Source organism: Triticum urartu, chromosome 5A (genome assembly GCF_056163025.1).
Source record: "Triticum urartu cultivar PI428250 chromosome 5A, HENAU_Tu73, whole genome shotgun sequence".
NCBI classification, from domain to species: Eukaryota; Viridiplantae; Streptophyta; class Magnoliopsida; order Poales; family Poaceae; genus Triticum; species Triticum urartu.
The window spans coordinates 579,130,369-579,147,370 of NC_141877.1; the positions used below are offsets into that span (position 1 = coordinate 579,130,369).

The 17,002-nt window shown below is 48.4% G+C and overlaps 3 protein-coding genes and 1 long non-coding RNA gene across 6 annotated transcripts; 2 read left to right on the plus strand and 2 right to left on the minus strand.

The window, feature by feature from the left end:
- Positions 1-470: 470 nt before the first annotated feature.
- On the plus strand, positions 471-4,761 carry LOC125506022 (MLO-like protein 9). Of its 2 annotated transcripts, XM_087521821.1 has the most exons (14): positions 471-901; positions 1,002-1,059; positions 1,146-1,489; positions 1,575-1,691; positions 1,814-1,874; positions 1,984-2,072; positions 2,165-2,239; positions 2,322-2,410; positions 3,419-3,468; positions 3,558-3,598; positions 3,731-3,832; positions 3,905-3,940; positions 4,033-4,100; positions 4,192-4,761. In XM_087521821.1, the coding sequence occupies exons 1-14, from the start codon at positions 770-772 to the stop codon at positions 4,475-4,477; spliced, it is 1,548 nt and encodes a 515-aa protein (XP_087377947.1). In that variant the 5' UTR covers positions 471-769; the 3' UTR covers positions 4,478-4,761. The 2 variants fall into 2 exon arrangements, with proteins under 2 accessions (XP_087377947.1, XP_048526864.1); XM_048670907.2 differs by having other exon boundaries at positions 474-901; positions 3,731-3,940.
- Positions 4,762-4,915: 154 nt separating this feature from the next.
- Positions 4,916-8,345, minus strand: LOC125510714 (uncharacterized). Of its 2 annotated transcripts, none has more exons than XR_007284725.2 (5): positions 8,141-8,345; positions 7,999-8,067; positions 7,350-7,520; positions 6,831-6,929; positions 4,916-6,741 (listed from the first exon to the last, which is right to left on the minus strand). It is a non-coding gene; the product is annotated as an uncharacterized LOC125510714 (long non-coding RNA). The 2 variants fall into 2 exon arrangements; XR_007284726.2 differs by having other exon boundaries at positions 7,350-7,443; positions 8,141-8,342.
- A 70-nt stretch (positions 8,346-8,415) lies between these two features.
- LOC125510715 (cytochrome c oxidase-like protein) lies at positions 8,416-10,638 on the plus strand. The gene is made up of 4 exons (XM_048675966.2): positions 8,416-8,624; positions 8,742-8,848; positions 8,928-8,970; positions 10,399-10,638. Exons 1-4 carry the CDS (start codon positions 8,507-8,509, stop codon positions 10,434-10,436), a joined length of 306 nt encoding a protein of 101 aa, XP_048531923.1. The 5' UTR covers positions 8,416-8,506; the 3' UTR covers positions 10,437-10,638.
- A 2,471-nt stretch (positions 10,639-13,109) lies between these two features.
- Positions 13,110-16,709, minus strand: LOC125510717 (uncharacterized). Its single transcript, XM_048675967.2, has 2 exons — positions 15,111-16,709; positions 13,110-13,536 (listed from the first exon to the last, which is right to left on the minus strand). The coding sequence occupies exons 1-2, from the start codon at positions 16,531-16,533 to the stop codon at positions 13,523-13,525; spliced, it is 1,437 nt and encodes a 478-aa protein (XP_048531924.1). The 5' UTR covers positions 16,534-16,709; the 3' UTR covers positions 13,110-13,522.
- Between the last annotated feature and the right edge of the window lie 293 nt (positions 16,710-17,002).

A 17,002-nucleotide genomic window follows, 5' to 3' on the forward strand; every position in this document is an offset into this window, starting at 1 on the left:
CTAGGCGCTAGGATCAAATCCCTGGTCGTTACACCCAATTTCCCAGCCGTTTTTTCTAATTCCCAGCTAAGCCCAGGATGTGTCCTGGCATCGACTCCACTTCTTGCACCGGGCGCTATACCTTTTTTTCTTCCATGCCAGCACTCAAAACTGCATCGTATAAGCGCCTGTGCCTTGTCATTAGCGATGCAGGCCAGGATGCTAACACCGCTGCTATGAGATTATTTATTTCTTTTATTTCCTTAAATGTCTATGCAAGCGCCCATGCATTAAACATGCCTTAATATGCTTAGCACCTCATCTAAGCACCTTTGCATTAGGAGGTCTTAATTTCCGATGTGAGCCTCTGTTACTCGGAGCGGCTGGAGCCGGGATGGTTGCAATTAGTGTCCACGTGTCGCGGACTGGATATATATAGCAGGAAATAAAGAGAAGAGAATTATTGACGGAGCGTGCGTGGTTCGCGCGCAGCCTCTGTCTGCAAATGAGCAGCTAGCGCTTTCTCCTCCGCTCACCACGCATGCACGCACGCGGAGCAAGAAGAACGGCGAATCTCCGACTCGATCGGCCATTGACGCCCTCTTCCTCCTCCTTGACCCCGTCTCCAGTTTATCTGCGCCACCCTCTCGCCCGTCTCCCTCCTTTGCCCGCCTCTCATCCCGGCCGTCTCAAGCCAGAACGCAACGGCCGGCCGCCTCAAGCCGGAACGCAACGGCCGGCGGCCGACGACCAGGCTAGCTAGCTAGCGCGGGTCGGCAGCAGAGCAAACATGAGCGGGGGAGGAGGGGGCGGCAACTCGAGGGAGCTCGACCAGACGCCGACATGGGCCGTCGCCTCCGTCTGCGGCGTCATCGTCCTCATCTCCATCCTCCTCGAGATGGGCCTCCACAAAGTCGGAGAGGTCCGTCAGTCAGACCATCCATGTCGCCCTGCCAAGCAATCTGCTTTTGTTTGCTCTGCTCACATGTATGCAAACGCATGGTGTTGGTTCGTTGTTTCAGTGGTTCGCGCACAGGAAGAAGAAGGCCATGGTGGAAGCCCTTGAGAAGGTCAAGGCAGGTGAGGAAGAAGGCACCATGGGTTGCCATCGATGGTCTATGAATTTACTGACACGTAACGACATGGATGCTGATGATGTGGTGCAGAACTGATGGTGCTGGGGTTCATCTCGCTGCTGCTGGTGTTCGGGCAGAGCTACATCATCAAGATTTGCATCTCCGAGGCTGCCGCCGACACCATGCTCCCATGCCGCCTCAAGAAGGCCACCGTCGAGGTCGAGATCGCCAAGGACGGCGGCCACGGCGCCCCCGCGGGCGGCGCCAAGGAGGAGCACGGCGCTAAGCAGCCGGAGGAGCATTTCAGCCTCGGCACCAATCCCTTCACCGCCACCTCCTTCAGCGTCCCCCACAGGATGCTCAGCGAGGCCACCTCCTTCAGCGTCCCCCACAGGATGCTCAGTGAGGCCAACATGAACACCAAATGCCCCCCGGTCAGCAGCACCAATCTCATCTAATCTTTGCATCCGGCAGTAAGACGAACGAATTCCATTCCTGAAACCGTTTCGTAAATTGCAGGGGAAGGTGTCCCTCATATCGATAAACGCTCTGCACCAGCTGCACATCTTCATCTTCTTCCTGGCCGTGTTCCATGTCTGCTACAGTGCCACCACCATGGCACTCGGCAGGGCCAAGGTTTCTCTAGGAATCCCATAATTGATCGCCGTTCTCTTCTTAACCATTAACTCGATCATCGCCTCATTGGCGGTGCGAGGCCGCGAGGGACGCGTGATGATTTCATCATTAACTGATTGCAGATACGAGGATGGAAAGAGTGGGAAAAAGAAGCGGCCGGCCAAGATGAAGAAGTCACTAACGGTACATCATTTTACTCTCTCTCACTCACTCTTCAGAGCTATAAAACACAAGCACACACGTTGACGTTTTAATTTCCTCTGAGCTAACGGCGCCGCGATTGCTGCCGCAGATCCGTCGCAGTTCAGGTTTACGCACGAGACATCGTTCGTCAGGCAGCACATGAACGTCCTCAACAAGACCCCGGCGTCGTTTTACATCGTAAGCTATATTGACTAGCGAAATGTTTCCTTCAGGTAGAGCAAAATGCTTGCATCGTTTTACTGACCCATGGATGCAACCCTTGAGCGCAGAGCAACTTCTTCAGGCAGTTCTTTAGATCGGTCCGGAGGGCTGACTACTGCGCGTTGCGCCACAGCTTCGTCAACGTAAGTACTAAGGCAGCATGTCGGCTAGAAATCCTTCATCTTGCTGCTGAATGGTGGAGTAATTATGGTCTTGCTGTTGCAGGTTCATTTGGCTCCTGGCAGCAAGTTTGATTTCCAGAAGTACATCAAGAGGTCTCTCGAGGATGATTTCAAGGTCATCGTCGGAATCAGGTGGACGGAAAGAACTCATTTCACCAATTTTATGGGGGAAAATAGGCTTTTGTTCCACTTTATAGATAAAGCCACATTGTCGAATGGTACAAAGTCACATGTAAAAGGATGGACGCGACACCCCGCTCCCCCCTGGTTGCAAGTTAAAGCCCACCATGGCCGGGGCCTAAATGTCGAGATCTCGGCACGACCCCTACCGCCATCCACGCGGCCAAAGGAAACTACTAGTACCGTTGTTGCATTGCTCACTAGAGAGCTAACTGTGCACTCTGCCATTCATGTCCATGTCCACCAAAGGAACCCACCACACCCTTTCTGAAGCCCCAGAATGGCACTAGCCCGCAGCATCGTCTGATCTGGCTGGGGTTGAGATCATCGGCAACCCCACCCATCCACGCTCAGATCTGGCTGAGAAAGGGCCTTTCAATTGAGAAACCCATCCCACGAGCGCACTAGAGCGTCATAGTTCGCCTGTCATGACAAACCCAACCTAGGTCGACGACACCGGCCCTACCCCAATCATGTGCAAGAAATGGACCTGGGACGGCGCTCCCGACCATGCACTAGACGAGATGGCCACATTCCCCTTTGGCCTCGACCACCAAGCCCTGGTTGGTGACCAACCAATGGCGGCTGAGGAAAACAAACCGGCAACGACACATCGGGCTAGGGTTAGGTTGCGGTCCTCACCCCAAATCACTGCAAGGGTATCCAGGGTAGGGAGAAAATGGACTCATCGTCGGCATGGGACTCACGGGGCTTTTTCCGGCATTGTCGGACGGTCTTGCCAGTGGTGGGGAGGTGCTCCAAGAACGGGGCCGCAGCCCGCTCGTACCTAATAATTTTAATATTTTATCCTGCCTAATATCAACGTGCGAGTAATATTTTGCCTGATATTAATGTGCAATAAAATCAATATCTTGCCTGGCAGTGCATTGCACATACACAACTACTAGTAAAAAAAGCAAAAAACTGAATCTCTTATCGTTGTGGTTTTTTTTTTGGCAGCCCTATTCTGTGGGCGTCTGCACTCACCTTCCTGCTCATCAACATCAACGGTGAGTGAATCATCATCTAACTAGTACACTCATTGAACGAACCACTCCATGGTATTGATTCCCTCTCGATCGACACCGAATGATTTCAGGGCTGCACAGCATGCTCTGGATATCCATCATGCCGCTGGTGGTAAGTCGATCTCTCTCTCTCGGCCTGATTAATCATGCGTCGTCATGCATTACCATCAATGATTGATGGAGTATAACATTTACAACATACTACAAATTGGTGGATGGTTTTGATGTGCGTGGACGGTGGCAGATCATCCTGCTGGTGGGCACGAAGCTGCAGGGGATCATCTGCCGGATGGCGATCGACATCACGGAGCGGCACGCGGTGATCCAGGGGATCCCGCTGGTGCAGGTCAGCGACAGCTACTTCTGGTTCAGCCGCCCCACCTTCGTCCTCTTCCTCATCCACTTCACCCTCTTCCAGAACGGCTTCCAGATCATCTACTTCCTCTGGATCCTGGTAAATTCCCTCCTCCGTCCCACCATCCATCTCGTCGACGATCAATTTAACGGCTCGATTTGATTTCGTTTGGTTTGATTTGATGCGTGCAGTACGAGTACGGGATGGATTCCTGCTTCAACGACTCCAAGAAGCTCGTCTTCGCGCGGCTCTGCCTCGGGTAAGCCGACCAGCCAGATCTCTGGCTCGCATCGATCGATCCATCCATCCATGGGACTGATACGATCTTGTCCGGCGGTGTATGCATGCAGGGCGGTGGTGCAGGTGCTGTGCAGCTACGTGACGCTGCCGCTCTACGCGCTGGTGTCGCAGATGGGGACCACCATGAAGCAGTCCATCTTCGACGACCAGACCTCCAAGGCGCTCAAGAGCTGGCGCGCCGGCGTCAAGAAGAAGCCGGCGGCCAACTCCAAGCACGGCTCCGGGTCGCCCTCGGGGAGCCCGCGCGCCGGCAGCCCCAAGGCCGGCGACGAAGGCAGCACCGCCGGCATCGCGCTCACGCAGAAGCAAGGCCAGGGCGACGACGGCGCGCCATGATATCATATGCACGCGCCCCAGGATCCATGACCCATGATCCATTCGAGTACACTGTTTGATTCTTTGTACCAGTACGTAGCAGCAAGCAAACACGTCTATACATGTGTGTCAGTGTATATGTATATGCATCTGTGCATAGTTTACGTAGGACACGCAGGAAGGGAGGAGTTGCATCTTTTTTCTTGTTATTATCACTTCTACAATTTAATTTAACTAGGGCCGGTGTTGTTGTATTCATGTCGACTAATCATTTGCTAACTTGAAAGGTGTGATTGCAGTTCAAACAGGTATGAATGACGTTGTCAGCACTTCGGTTATTGTACTCCTTTCGTTTGCTTATGTTTTCATTTTCATTTTCGTTTCCACTCGAGCTCAAATGCATGCGTTCACAACTTCAAATTGATTGTCGAATTTGGTTTTTTCTAGCTCCCAACTGAAGTTTAATTGACATGTCTGTAGAACGTCACTTCTCCAGGATACTGTGTGTTTTTTTCAAACCTTTGAAAGATATTTTTCACTTGTTATTCATCGGTTTTCGCTCTGTATATTAGGGCATCTTCAAGGCGGACCCGCAAACCGCCCGCATACGTCCGGACCGCGATGTCCGGACGGCAGAAGCCATCCAACGCGGGACTGCATCGGTCCGCGGCACGGTCCGGACGCGTTTTCTCTCATAAATTGGAGTCAAAATGTGGGGAGCTTTGCGGGAGTTCGGACAGCAAACACGTATCACTCCGACACCCCGGCCCACCCAACTCTCCCTTCCGGTCCCTTTTTCTTCCACTCCGCCCCTTCTTCCTCTTACTTTGCATCCGCGCCATCCATCTCCGCCGTCACTGATGTACACCTCTGACTGCCACAAAGCCATTGTCGGACGCCCACAACCAGCACCGACGCGTCCGCTTGCCTCTACGATGGCACTGCCCACCATGCAGCCATTTGTACCCAGGTACACTCCGTCCCCCGTCGACGTCCTCCAATATGGCAGACACCTTGCTCCGCATGTGTTCGGGCATATGCCATCGAGCTTATTTTCGAATAGTGTGTTGTTTTTTAGAGTACGAAAAATGGTGAGCTGCTCGACCATGAAGGATGAGTTGTTATGCGATGCATGGTTGGCCGTATCCGCGGATTTCGTATGCAAGAGCAGATGGGAGGCCTACTGACAGTATACCTGCCTATATGTCGGGCCGGGCCTAACAAAAGCCGTAGCAGAAAACCTAGGCCCGGGCCAGGCCCGACCGTCGGGCCTAGATCTCATGCTCAAGCCCTTCCCATCAGTAAAAAAGCCCGTCGGGGCTCAGGCTGGGCCCCTTTCATAAAACGCAAATATTGCAAGTCCAAGCCTGGCCCGACCATCGGGCCTAGATCTCAGGCCTAGGCTTGGCCCGTGGGCAAGACCGGGCTGAGTATCCCATGACCAGGTATATCTGGCAGCAAGTGCATGAATCTTTTCACGCATGAAAGCACATTGAGCCCTACGACATGTACATCATTCAACAACGCAATGTGAGATAGTTATCATATAGCTGATACGCTATCCAGACCAGCATCACCTAGTTTTGTAGCATGGTTCATCAGCTGAAGGCAAGGTGGCCATTTCACGTGGGAGAGGACGAGATCATAAGTTTTGGTTCCTCTTGCTCAGCTTGTTGATTGATTCGTTCACTCAATGTTGGTCTACACATTATGTAGTCCGCATGCGCTGCCATGATCTACCATAGGACAGAGGGCAGCCATTTACATGCACACACTGTTGGATGAAGTTGAAGGGGAGTACGTGTGAGAGGGCATGATCCATTGATGAAAAACTAGTTGGACATCTGGTTAATCTAGTCGAATTTAAGATATTGTTGTACTAAACTTAATTTGCATTCTATGTATGAATGATTTGTGCTATTTTCTATCTGAACTTTGATAAATATCGGCATGTTTGCATGAATTTCACCCGGTTAGTTCAAATGCGGATTGAAATGTATGAGGGCAGCGTTGGAATCTGCGCCCGCGGACGGATGCGGGAGGAACAACCATGGTGTCCCTTTCTGACAAATACAGTGATATTTTCGGAGGTGTCCTGCGTATGTTGCAACAAAGGTCTAAATTGAGATTCATGACTATGAGTTGGCTGACACAAACTTTACATACAGGAAGGGAGCTATGTACCACAAAATCATGAATTCCTGCAAAATTATAAATTCATCGACCTCCAGACTCAAGAGCATTAAAGGGCACAGAACTAGTGACTGTGAATCGACGAAGGTAGCCTGCAAAATAACATGTGTTTGTCAAGAACCAGCAAGAGCGAAATCGAGGAACGCCTTAAATTCGTCATGTTTCAACATCATATTTTTACCTGTTCTTGGTCCTAAGGAAGATCTTGGAGAGAGTTTCAGATCATGGCAGGTCTTCTTCAAGTGTCATGGCAGGATGGATAGGACTGTGCCTTGAGTTCCTGCAACAAACAATATTTTCTGTTAAAGCATTGTTTCGAATTGTCATAACTACATGGCAGCTCCAGAACATAAGAGAACATTCCAAGTACAAATTTCAATGCAGAGTGTGTTGTCCAGAGCAATGAATGTTAGACCAACATCGAAACAAAAAATCACAGATTTATCAGCTGGCTCAAAAAAAAATTACTTCTCTTCCCCATAGAATACTTGGGAAACAAGGTACATGGTGATTGCATCACAACTAAAATAACAAGACGACTACAGAACAATGCAAAATAATATGCCCACTAACAGAAGTTGGCCTGCAGCAATTGCAGACAATATAGTACAGAAAAACAAGCAAGCAAAGCATAACTACAATTTTGTTTGATCCATTACTAGCCGAAAAGCAAGCAAGGCAAAAATATAATTGTAATTACCTTTTCGCCTCTTCTCGCGAGGCAAAATGGATCACCGATCAAAGATTCTTCTGGCTGTAATCTTTCTTTAACCCGAGACACGACAAGTATGTTTCTGCAGAGCAGATAGGTGGTGAGACATCAAAATTTGCGATGCAGCGCCATTGTCATCAACCATCTAGCTTTATTTCTCTGCCGAAAGAAGGCAATTAGCTTCGGTCGATCCATGCGAAAATGAGGAGGGCAATGATAACAAGGGTATGTTACAGTGCAAATGATTGGCACCACTCTCTTAGCTACTTTTATTTTGGAAGACATTAGAGAAATGTGCAACAGATAGCATGGACATTCGTCGCAGAGTGTGAGACGGGGCAATTAAATAGCCACAACACAGAATGAGAAACATATTCATCAGTCCATTGCACTCACGTTTTGTTATATAACCAGCGTCCAACTATTATACAATCAAATCAGGGCGCGGTGTAACTTAAGTCAGTATACACCACACAGAGGGCAGAGAAATCATAACTAACTAAGCCAAGCAGGAGCCAGTCAGCCAGACAAACCAAGAAAAATCTTGGTTCCTGACGACAAATCATCGCAGCATTCCAAGCAATCGAACCAGGATCAATGCCACGGGGAAAGAAAACAGAAGTTCAAGAGCACTAACCCCCTCTTCCCGTCACTCCCTCCTCCTCCTTGCCCCCGCCCTGCTCCGCTCAGATCACGCGGCCTAGCACTATTGGACGACCAGATCTCAGTACTGATGATGAAGAAAAATCAAGAACTAGTACGAACTACTGCACACTAACCGCTGAGAGGAGGAGAGGGGGGAGAGGGACGTCGGCGACGAGTCGTTGAGGTCACTGCAAGTCACCTGAGCTCGCGCAGCCGCTCCACTTCACCTCGGGGTCGTCTCCTCCAAGTGGTCGGAGAGAAGCACGCCGCCGCCCGCCGCTGTCGCCTGAGGCAGAGGAAAACTGGAGAGACGTCTTCTCTTTTCGGTGGTGAACGGGCTACGCGGCCCATTCGCAAGCCCGAAACACAGCAGCGGCCCACCAAAAACTAGCGGAATAAAAACAGCACGCGCACGGACCAGGTCAGGTCAGACACCGAACGCGAGCGAGCCAGCCAAATCGACCCCCGTTCCCCGAAAGCAGCGGCACCACCACCCACCCATGGCTTCCCTGGCGGCGAGATCCGGCCTCCGCTCGCTGGCGGCGCGCGCCAGGGCCCCGGCCCCGGCCCCGGCCACGGGCGGACGCCGCATGTCCTCCTCCGCCCACGACGACGCCTGTCCGTACACCTCGCGAACCCTACCTCCCTCTCTTTTGCCCGTGCGCCCCGATTCGATCGGCCGTTTGACGCGGATTTGCGGGTTTTTCTCGTTTGATTGATGGTGATGCCTCGCAGATGAGACGGCCAAGTGGGAGAAGATCACCATCATGGGGGCCGTCACCTGCACCCTCCTGGCGGCCTGGAACCTCTCCAAGGGCCACCCCCACTTCGACGAGCCGCCGGTCAGATCTCTTGCCTCTCGTGTATTTCGGCTTCTGTGGTGGCCGTGGCCTGAGTCTGATTTGTTTTCTCGTGTTGCAGGCCTACCCATACCTGCACATCCGCAACAAGGAGTTCCCCTGGGGTATGGGTTTTCTACCCCCCTTTCTTCCTGTGCCCATTTCAACTCGTACTTTTGTAGTTTCCTCCTTGATTTGACTGTCTGCGATGTGATTTTTATGAAAAGTGACCTTGTTTGATTGGATGCCGTGTGCTTTGGCTTAAAATGGGTAATATTTGTATGCTGATTGTTCTAATGTATGGCGCCATTTCGTGTGATGGGTTTCACATTTCCTTCTAGGTAGATGGTGTGTATCATTTATTAGTTGGACTCAGCTGTGCATAGCTCACTGAAGTACTGAATAATGTTAATGATTATTCTTTTTTGCGGGAGGGATAATGTTAATGATTCGCATATAGCTAATTTGAAATTAGCTATGAGCAGTTATCCTGTTGTACCAATTTAGAAGAATTGTTTCAGTGTATACTGTAATAAGTGTTTTTGGGGGGTGCGGTGGTGTTTAGGTCATTATTGTGATCTATCCAAGTGATGTCGTTTTTCTATCCTGGAAGTCCTCAAAGAGCAGTATAAATTTTACTGACCCATTGAATCATTACCTTAATTCCCCGAAAAAAAGAATCATTACCTTAATTTCTGCTCTATGCCACATCAAGCAGTTTATTTGTGACTTCATGAATGACTTCTGTACGGAAGGATTTTCGCTTAGCTGGGTTCCCTGAATGTTTGCGAGTCTCTTTCTCACCTTAACCTATTTAATGGATTTTCATGCTTACACTTTTTAGCATTTGGGTATGAAGTTTAAGAAAGGCATATGGTCAATGCAGAGTTCCATGTTGGACCATAGAACTTCTTTAGAAACAAAGTGCAAAGCTCTTCTTAGATAGACAAGTTCTTAGAATATTAACTGGAAAACTCTCCTTGCACCTTTTGATGCAAATCATTTCAACACGTGCTTTGTACATGCTCCGACTGTCTGACCACAAATTTACTGTACTCTGTGATAGAGCTTGATGAATACAGATTATACTTGCATCATGCTTTAGATGTTCATTGAACTGTACAAAGTTACAAACTTCTGCTACAGCCTCTTGTTTTGTGGGATGTATTTCTTCAGTCTTGTAAACAATTAACCTAATCCAGTGTGTTGCTTTTTTTTTTGTTGAGCTGAGTGTTGCTTATTAGTGCCATTTCTGTGTGCTCAACTACTTACTGTGTTTGTGTGATCTATTCACTCAACTACTCAAGTATATTGGTTGGACTTTTTTTCCCATCAAAACAAAGACTGTTACTAGGTTAATTTAATCAGGTCTTTTACAACATAAAGAAGTTAGGCTATAAATAGTTTGCATGACTGTTATACTTTTGTGCCTGCTAAATGTTAAGCAGGGGGTTATCGTATTGATTGCACACTTGCACTTAGTACCAGTTTATGCTATCGATTATGTTTTGCATATTTCTTATTCTCACATGTCTTAAAATTCCACGTTGCAGGACCCAATGGCCTGTTTGAGGTCAAGCACGACCATTGAGTACTGAATAGTGCATCATAAGAAGTCGGTGAATGCTTCAGTAAAATTCTCTGGTTGTTCCAGTGGTTTTTTTATTTTCATTGCGATCTATTTGTGGCAAGAAATAAGAAAGACAAACTCTTGTGTTGACAATCCGGAATTGGCTGAATTGTGTCTACCCTGTTTTCACATCAATGATATATGTGAGCCGATTTACTTGTCTTGCCCAGTCTCACACACCGGTCATTATAATACTCCAGTGATAGCTCAGCTATCTGGATGAAATTCTGTCCCAATACATCATATTCACCTCCTAATTCTTGCGATATTTTTTTTAAATTTTGTTTCCGTTGTTTTAGAAGTGGATTATGGTTGCTTATGTAGCGAGTAAGGTGACACGAGATAAGACGGCCATTAAAGCAGTTTTAAGACCACACAAAACTTGCTTTGGTTATTATAAACTATTGCTGCAAATCAAATACTGTGATGTTTGCTATAAGATCATTTAGATCACTACTACGGTGGGAGTACTAGTAAATTATTGAATTTGCAACCAGCTTTTGGTTCTTGTATAGTATTGCTGCTAGCTAACCAAATGCTCAAAGGTAGTTAAAGAGAATCTATTGTATCTCGTGAAGTAAACATGGCTTTGGGGCAATACATAAGGATGGTCACAAAGGGGAGAAACTTAGGAGTAACATCACACTCCAATACAACTTTGCTTATGTGTCACATATTTAATGAAGAGAGAGGTGCTTGTGGTAACTAGCTAAGTTACCGGAACATCACACACTTCAAGAAACAATGAGTCTATAACCTAATAAATACATTGTTGCATGACACTACATAGAGGGTGTTTGGATCACTAGTGACTAGAGATTAGTAGTAGTCACTTTTAGTCAGTAAACCTCCAAACACCCCTGACTAATGGGTGACTAAAACTAGTGTAGTCCCTAGTCACCCCACCCCCAACTAAAAGTGACTAAAGTCTCTCCTCTAATTAATTGGCAGGCCCATCCTGTTGCGGGCACAAGAGAGAGACGAGAGATAAATGGAAGGGAGAGAGAAGAATTTAATACTGAGACATTTAATGCTGACTAGTAGTAGTCACCTTCTAAACAGGGCCTAAACAGGGCCTGACTAAAAACTTTTAGTCTGACTACTACTAGTCACATGACTAGAGAGTATCCAAACACTCTCATAGATGTTCCTACCCACTGTGGAGGTAGTAACATAGTCTAGGGAAGTGTGTAAGTTACTAAACTATGTTCTTACCCATTGTGACCAGCTAATCTAATACAGTACCTTGGTAGGAGAGAAGAGAAAGAAAGCAATGTAGTCTGCAAGAACGTCGTCTCTGCAGCATCTTGGTGGGCGACATTGCCATGAGTTGTCAAGCCGGTTTGTTTGCTGCCCCGGTGCGATGAACAATGTTGAAGAAACCTTCTCATCTAATGTTGTGTCCACATAGGATTCATAGGCCAGACGAGAGCAGCAGAAAATCGGGGGACCTCGTCTTGTACGCCTGTACGTACAGAAGAACCGCGACAGGCTTCAGAATCGGCAACCCAAACGGAGCGGCCAGTGTTAGGAATTACTCCCTCTGTCTCATAATATAAGAATGTTTTTCAAGTTAACATAGCTTGAAAAACGTTTTTATATTATAAGACGAAGGGAGTAACTAATTAGAATAATTAGGGAATAATCTCTAATTTGTCTAAACCGTCATTGGGCAACAGTCGCATTGATTCAATTGTGACTCTTCGTAAAGGCGTCCGTGCCCTTTGGGCATGTATAAATAGTTCATCATCATCATCTATAAAGAATCTGGTTCATTCTTTCAATCACTTTCAATTCTAAACACATTATCAGCATGCTCCCGAGAACGATTTGGCGTGAGAAAAAACGATGGGAGGCAGCGTTCTCGACACAGTCCGAGAGACCTCCCGGCGGAGCGCTCGTCCATGCCGCGGCGAGGACCCTCGTACTCGCCACACTCGACGAAATCCAACTCGAACCCCAGAACATATTGATCTTGACTCTGTCTTTCCAGTCACACCATCCCACGTTTCAGGCTTTCAGCTGCATTGAGTTCAGTCATATACAAATGATCTCACATTTTACAAATATAATTTGGGTTTGTTTAGAACACATCTAGATACGTCCTAGTTATTGCACATCTAAATGACTCAATTAGCACAAAAAGAAAAAGGAAACAAAAAAGAAAACACTCAACGAATCTCCATGTAAGATCAATGGCACGGGACTTTTTTTCTTGAAAAAAAGGCAAAAGTTTTGCCTCATTCATTAATTAATAAGAGAGTTGCCCAGTTAATTGCAGAAAACCAGACGAAAACCGTTACAACTTGACGACGGAATGCAACCAAGCCACAACCCCATGAAGCAAGCAGACTACTCCCAAATCATGAGCCCACAAAACCACAAGAGCAAACATGAAAACACGCCCAACACGCTAACCCTACCAACTGCCGGCATATGAAACGCAACCTCACAGAATTGCCCCCCACAAAATAAGCATCATCACCATCATCAAGCAACTGCCGACAACTTTCTTATAGCGTCACTCTTCTTGCTTCTGCATTTATCTGATTTCTCCTTCAAGATGCTGGCACGGGACTTGAATGTGCAATACTTATGACACATCTAGATGTGCTTTAGCTGCCCACCACATGGTAGAATCAAGACCTGATCCCACATCTTACAGATATAATTATGTCCATACTACATGCTGCATTGTGTTTTCTTTTCCTGAAATATTTACTTACATGCAGCATCAGCTGCATTAAGCTCAGCCACATACAAACAGGTAAACGAAGGCCCGCAGACAACAAATGGGCACTACTTTGATCTTACATCTTACAAATACATACAAACAGGTAAACAAAGGCCCGCAGACAACAAGTGGGCACTACTTTGATCTTACATCTTACAAATGCATACTATTGTCCCTCATTACATCACATGCTGTACTTTTTCATTTATATACTCGCTGCATCCCCGCATGGCTGTTCCTGGAAAATGCCATATCCTACGACTCTGCATCCATATCTGCGTCTCCAACTCTCCATGTTCCATATCAGTGCTTCTTAGATGGCTATGTCTAGAAGCATAAAAGTCAGACAATTAGCAACAGTTATGATGAAGAGACAAATGGAGAACAAAAGGCCACAATGAGACAATTAGAAATATCTCATATAACTCATTTTTATTATATATGTGTTATAACTCACTCTTTACAGTACCAGCAATAGATTTTGAAAAGCCACATATGTTGTAAAATGCAAAGAATATTCATAAAAGTAGCATATTTAGCTACCTTCGGATGGAGAATTTAGCTACCAAGAAGAAAAACATGTCCTATAACTTTTTTCATGTAAGATCATCCCTTGTCATGTCAAGCAAACAACACTATGCCAAAACAATAAAGTCTAGCAGAAAATTGATGTCAGGTATTCTTTTATTTTCGCGAATACGCAAAGCTTGCATATCATTCCATTGATAGAAGTTAGAGCAGGGACGCAAGAGGCGTGAACATGGTGCCCAGAGCAGAGATACAAGGAATGCTCAGCCCAAACAGAGAAAGCACAGCTAAACTCACCGCCCTTGGAAGCAACCCAAACCAACAACTAGATGACCAACATCTCCAAATCCAGAACCGAGGACGCCGCGAGCAAACAAGACAGCGCCTTAACGAAGGAGAACGACACCGAGATGGCGTCGCCGTCCGATCGAAATAACCGGACCAAGGGTTTCCCCTGATGCTAGAAGAGGGCCACAGATGAAGGCCATGGCAGTGCCTGCAAGAAGGGGACGGCACCCGCGGGTCGCCGCTGCCAGCATAGGATGCAGGGATGCAATCCCAAGCCGTCAGAGCACAAATCAGAGAAGAGGAAGTCGGGCATAGGCCGGAACCGCGACCGCAGGAAGGGAACCCCCCCCCCCCCCCCCCCCCCCGGCCAAAGGAGGCAGCGGGCGCCGCTAGACGTGCGAGCTCAGGAGCAGGCGGAAGGACGGACGGGGCATGGAGGTGGGCGAGGTTGGGTGGCTGGGCGGAATGAGAAGCGGCGAGGGATGTGACGGTGGCTGGAGACCCAGACGAGCCAGGATCTGCTGGGGAGCACAGATCCAGGCCAACAGGACCGGACAGCAGGGTCGCCAGCGAGCCCAAGGAGCTGGAAGGAGACGCAGCTCCAGGAGTGTGTCCGAATCGAAGAAGCGCCGGTATCGACGGCCAACCAAGGGCACCAGCAGATGTCAAGTATTCTGTCTTAAATAATAAGGATCCCGAGACAAGAAATTCAATTTATTCCTATGTGCTACAAATGTAACACGCACCAGCAGAAGGGGTCATGAACAAATGACAAAATCACAGTTATTTCACAAAGTATGGATTCAACAGAAGTTTTTTTTTATGGAATTACGATAAATAACAAGATCAGAACAGATATTAACAGATAAAAGTATAACCAGCTTTGAGGTTTCACACTTGCCAACTGACTTATTCATTTGACATCAAATTAGGTGTTAGATAAGTTTTATCAGCGACAGTTGCTTACTCAATACAAGTTATAGGTGAAAAATTCAGAATCACAATATCTGTATTCAAGCAATCATGTACAGAACATAACTAGATTGGGTTACTCTATGATATAAATACTAAGGATGAGGAATTACCTGGCGGATAGAAACTCGTGAAAGGATGACATTGTTTCATAGAACGGGTTCCGTTAAGTTTCCTGGATTGCATTTGCTTAAGTTCAAGCATGTAGGCACTGTCATCCACATAGAGGATGATCACATCGTTATCTTCATCATACCCCAGCACTTTGTCTTGCCACACCTTTCTCCTAATCTGATGAGGGATCCCAAGAGTGCTATGCATTTCAACAGTCTTCCGCAAAAACCATGTGGCAATACCCTGAGAATTAACCACCCTCTGCCAGATCTGAAGGTTCGGGAAGAGGAATATGGCTATGGCTAGGCCATCAGCGCCGTCCTCTGGCTTGATGATCCTATAGTTGCCAGATTCATTCATACCAGGAGGCCCCATGATGACAGCTAGGCTCTGCATATCCAAATCAAACCAAAATATGGCATTGCACGAAAGCAGCCAATAGAGTGCATTGCCAATAAGGGTCGCGGGAACGCTATCACCATGGAGCTCGCATGGATACTTTGTTGATATGATATTGCTCCATGTGTCAGTCTCCGAGGAAAAAACACAAGCCTGTGGTTGATGATCTCTTTTGTGAGACACCAAGACAACCTTGAAAGGGCTGCAATGACAGTGGCCGTGCACATGGTCCTGCTCGCCAGCAGCACAGAGCACCGCCCCGTAGAGGATGGACGGTTGCCCGAATTCGGCAGGAACAGCGAAGTACCGCTGCTCGCCGGTGATGGGAGCGAACACAATAAGCTGTCTGAACACCCGGTGTAAGGCGAGCACGCGACCGCCACGGCACCCCAAAACTTCAAAGCCGCGGGAGGCCATGCCGAACGGGATGTGGATGCGCTCAGCAGGGACACGGTCGGGAGGGTACAGGATGTCCTGGTTGAACACGATCTTCCGTCGGCGCTCGAAGAAGCCGAGTAGGGGCGGCTTCCAGCTCCTGCGGCGGGCTTGGAACTGGCGGACGAAGTTGGGGTCGGTGGCGAGGCCTCGCCAGCGCCTGGAGACCAAGGATGCGAGCAGGCGGGACGACGGCTGTGGTGGCAGAAGGAGAAGGATCTCCCAAAGCATATCCAACGGCAGCGACTCGCACGGGGCCGGAGGACAGCGGCCGCCGTTCCGCGGCGTATCGCCGTCACCCGGCAGAGGGACAGGCGCCTCCGGAGAGGTGCGGCGGCGGCGGCGGCGGCGGCGATCCTCGCTCGCCCCGACTTGGGAGCGGCGGCGGCGACCGGGGCGGACCAGCCCCTCGTCCTCCTCGCTCGCGCCGATATGGGAGCGGCTACGGCGACCGGGGCGGGTCACCGCGATCTGGGAGCGGCGGCGACTGCGGCTAGCGCCGGCCATTTCGGCGGCCTCCTCGCTCGCGCCGATTTGAGAACCGCTGCGGCGGCGGCCGCCTGGGGAAACCCCGTGGTAGGTTTTCATTCTGGTGGTGGTTTTTATTGGGAGTCGGTCATAGACGACTCCGGCGAGCTTTCACGGCGGCAGTTCAATCGGGCGCCGCCAAGGGGGTGGGTAGGGGTTAGGGTTTTCTTTTCCGTTCCAAGGGGATGACACTGCTACCAAGTTCTTCTCTGGAGGCCCCACCTGAAGACTAGCTGCGCCGTTGTCTTGCTGGGCCAAAGACCCACAACACCCAGAAAGCAGAACTTTCTTAAAAATACTATTCATTTTCTGTGTTTTTGAAGAAAACCATACATCACATCCACTCAAAGCTCTCTTTTTTGCGTAAGATCAAGTCAAGACAAATCCTTAAAATGACAAGTGCCATCCTATCAAATTCTTGTATACCTCTTATTCCTACGTTTTGGTTTCCTCTAGACTGAATGAGCCGGCGTTAAAAATACTGCTAAACGAAATGTAGCACCAAGCAATGGCATGATGCTTTTGCCAT

Excerpts from the sequence above, each read along its gene's own strand:
- LOC125510715 (XM_048675966.2), top strand. The coding sequence starts at position 8,507 with ATGGCTTCCCTGGCGGCGAGATCCGGCCTCCGCTCGCTGGCGGCGCGC. Across the intron at positions 8,625-8,741 it reads CTCCGCCCACGACGACGCCT|ATGAGACGGCCAAGTGGGAG; the intron begins GTCCGTACACCT and ends GATGCCTCGCAG. Across the intron at positions 8,971-10,398 it reads CAACAAGGAGTTCCCCTGGG|GACCCAATGGCCTGTTTGAG; the intron begins GTATGGGTTTTC and ends TCCACGTTGCAG.
- LOC125506022 (XM_048670907.2), top strand. The coding sequence starts at position 770 with ATGAGCGGGGGAGGAGGGGGCGGCAACTCGAGGGAGCTCGACCAGACG. Across the intron at positions 3,941-4,032 it reads TCTACTTCCTCTGGATCCTG|TACGAGTACGGGATGGATTC; the intron begins GTAAATTCCCTC and ends TGATGCGTGCAG. Across the intron at positions 4,101-4,191 it reads TTCGCGCGGCTCTGCCTCGG|GGCGGTGGTGCAGGTGCTGT; the intron begins GTAAGCCGACCA and ends GTATGCATGCAG.
- LOC125510717 (XM_048675967.2), bottom strand. The coding sequence starts at position 16,533 with ATGAAAACCTACCACGGGGTTTCCCCAGGCGGCCGCCGCCGCAGCGGT.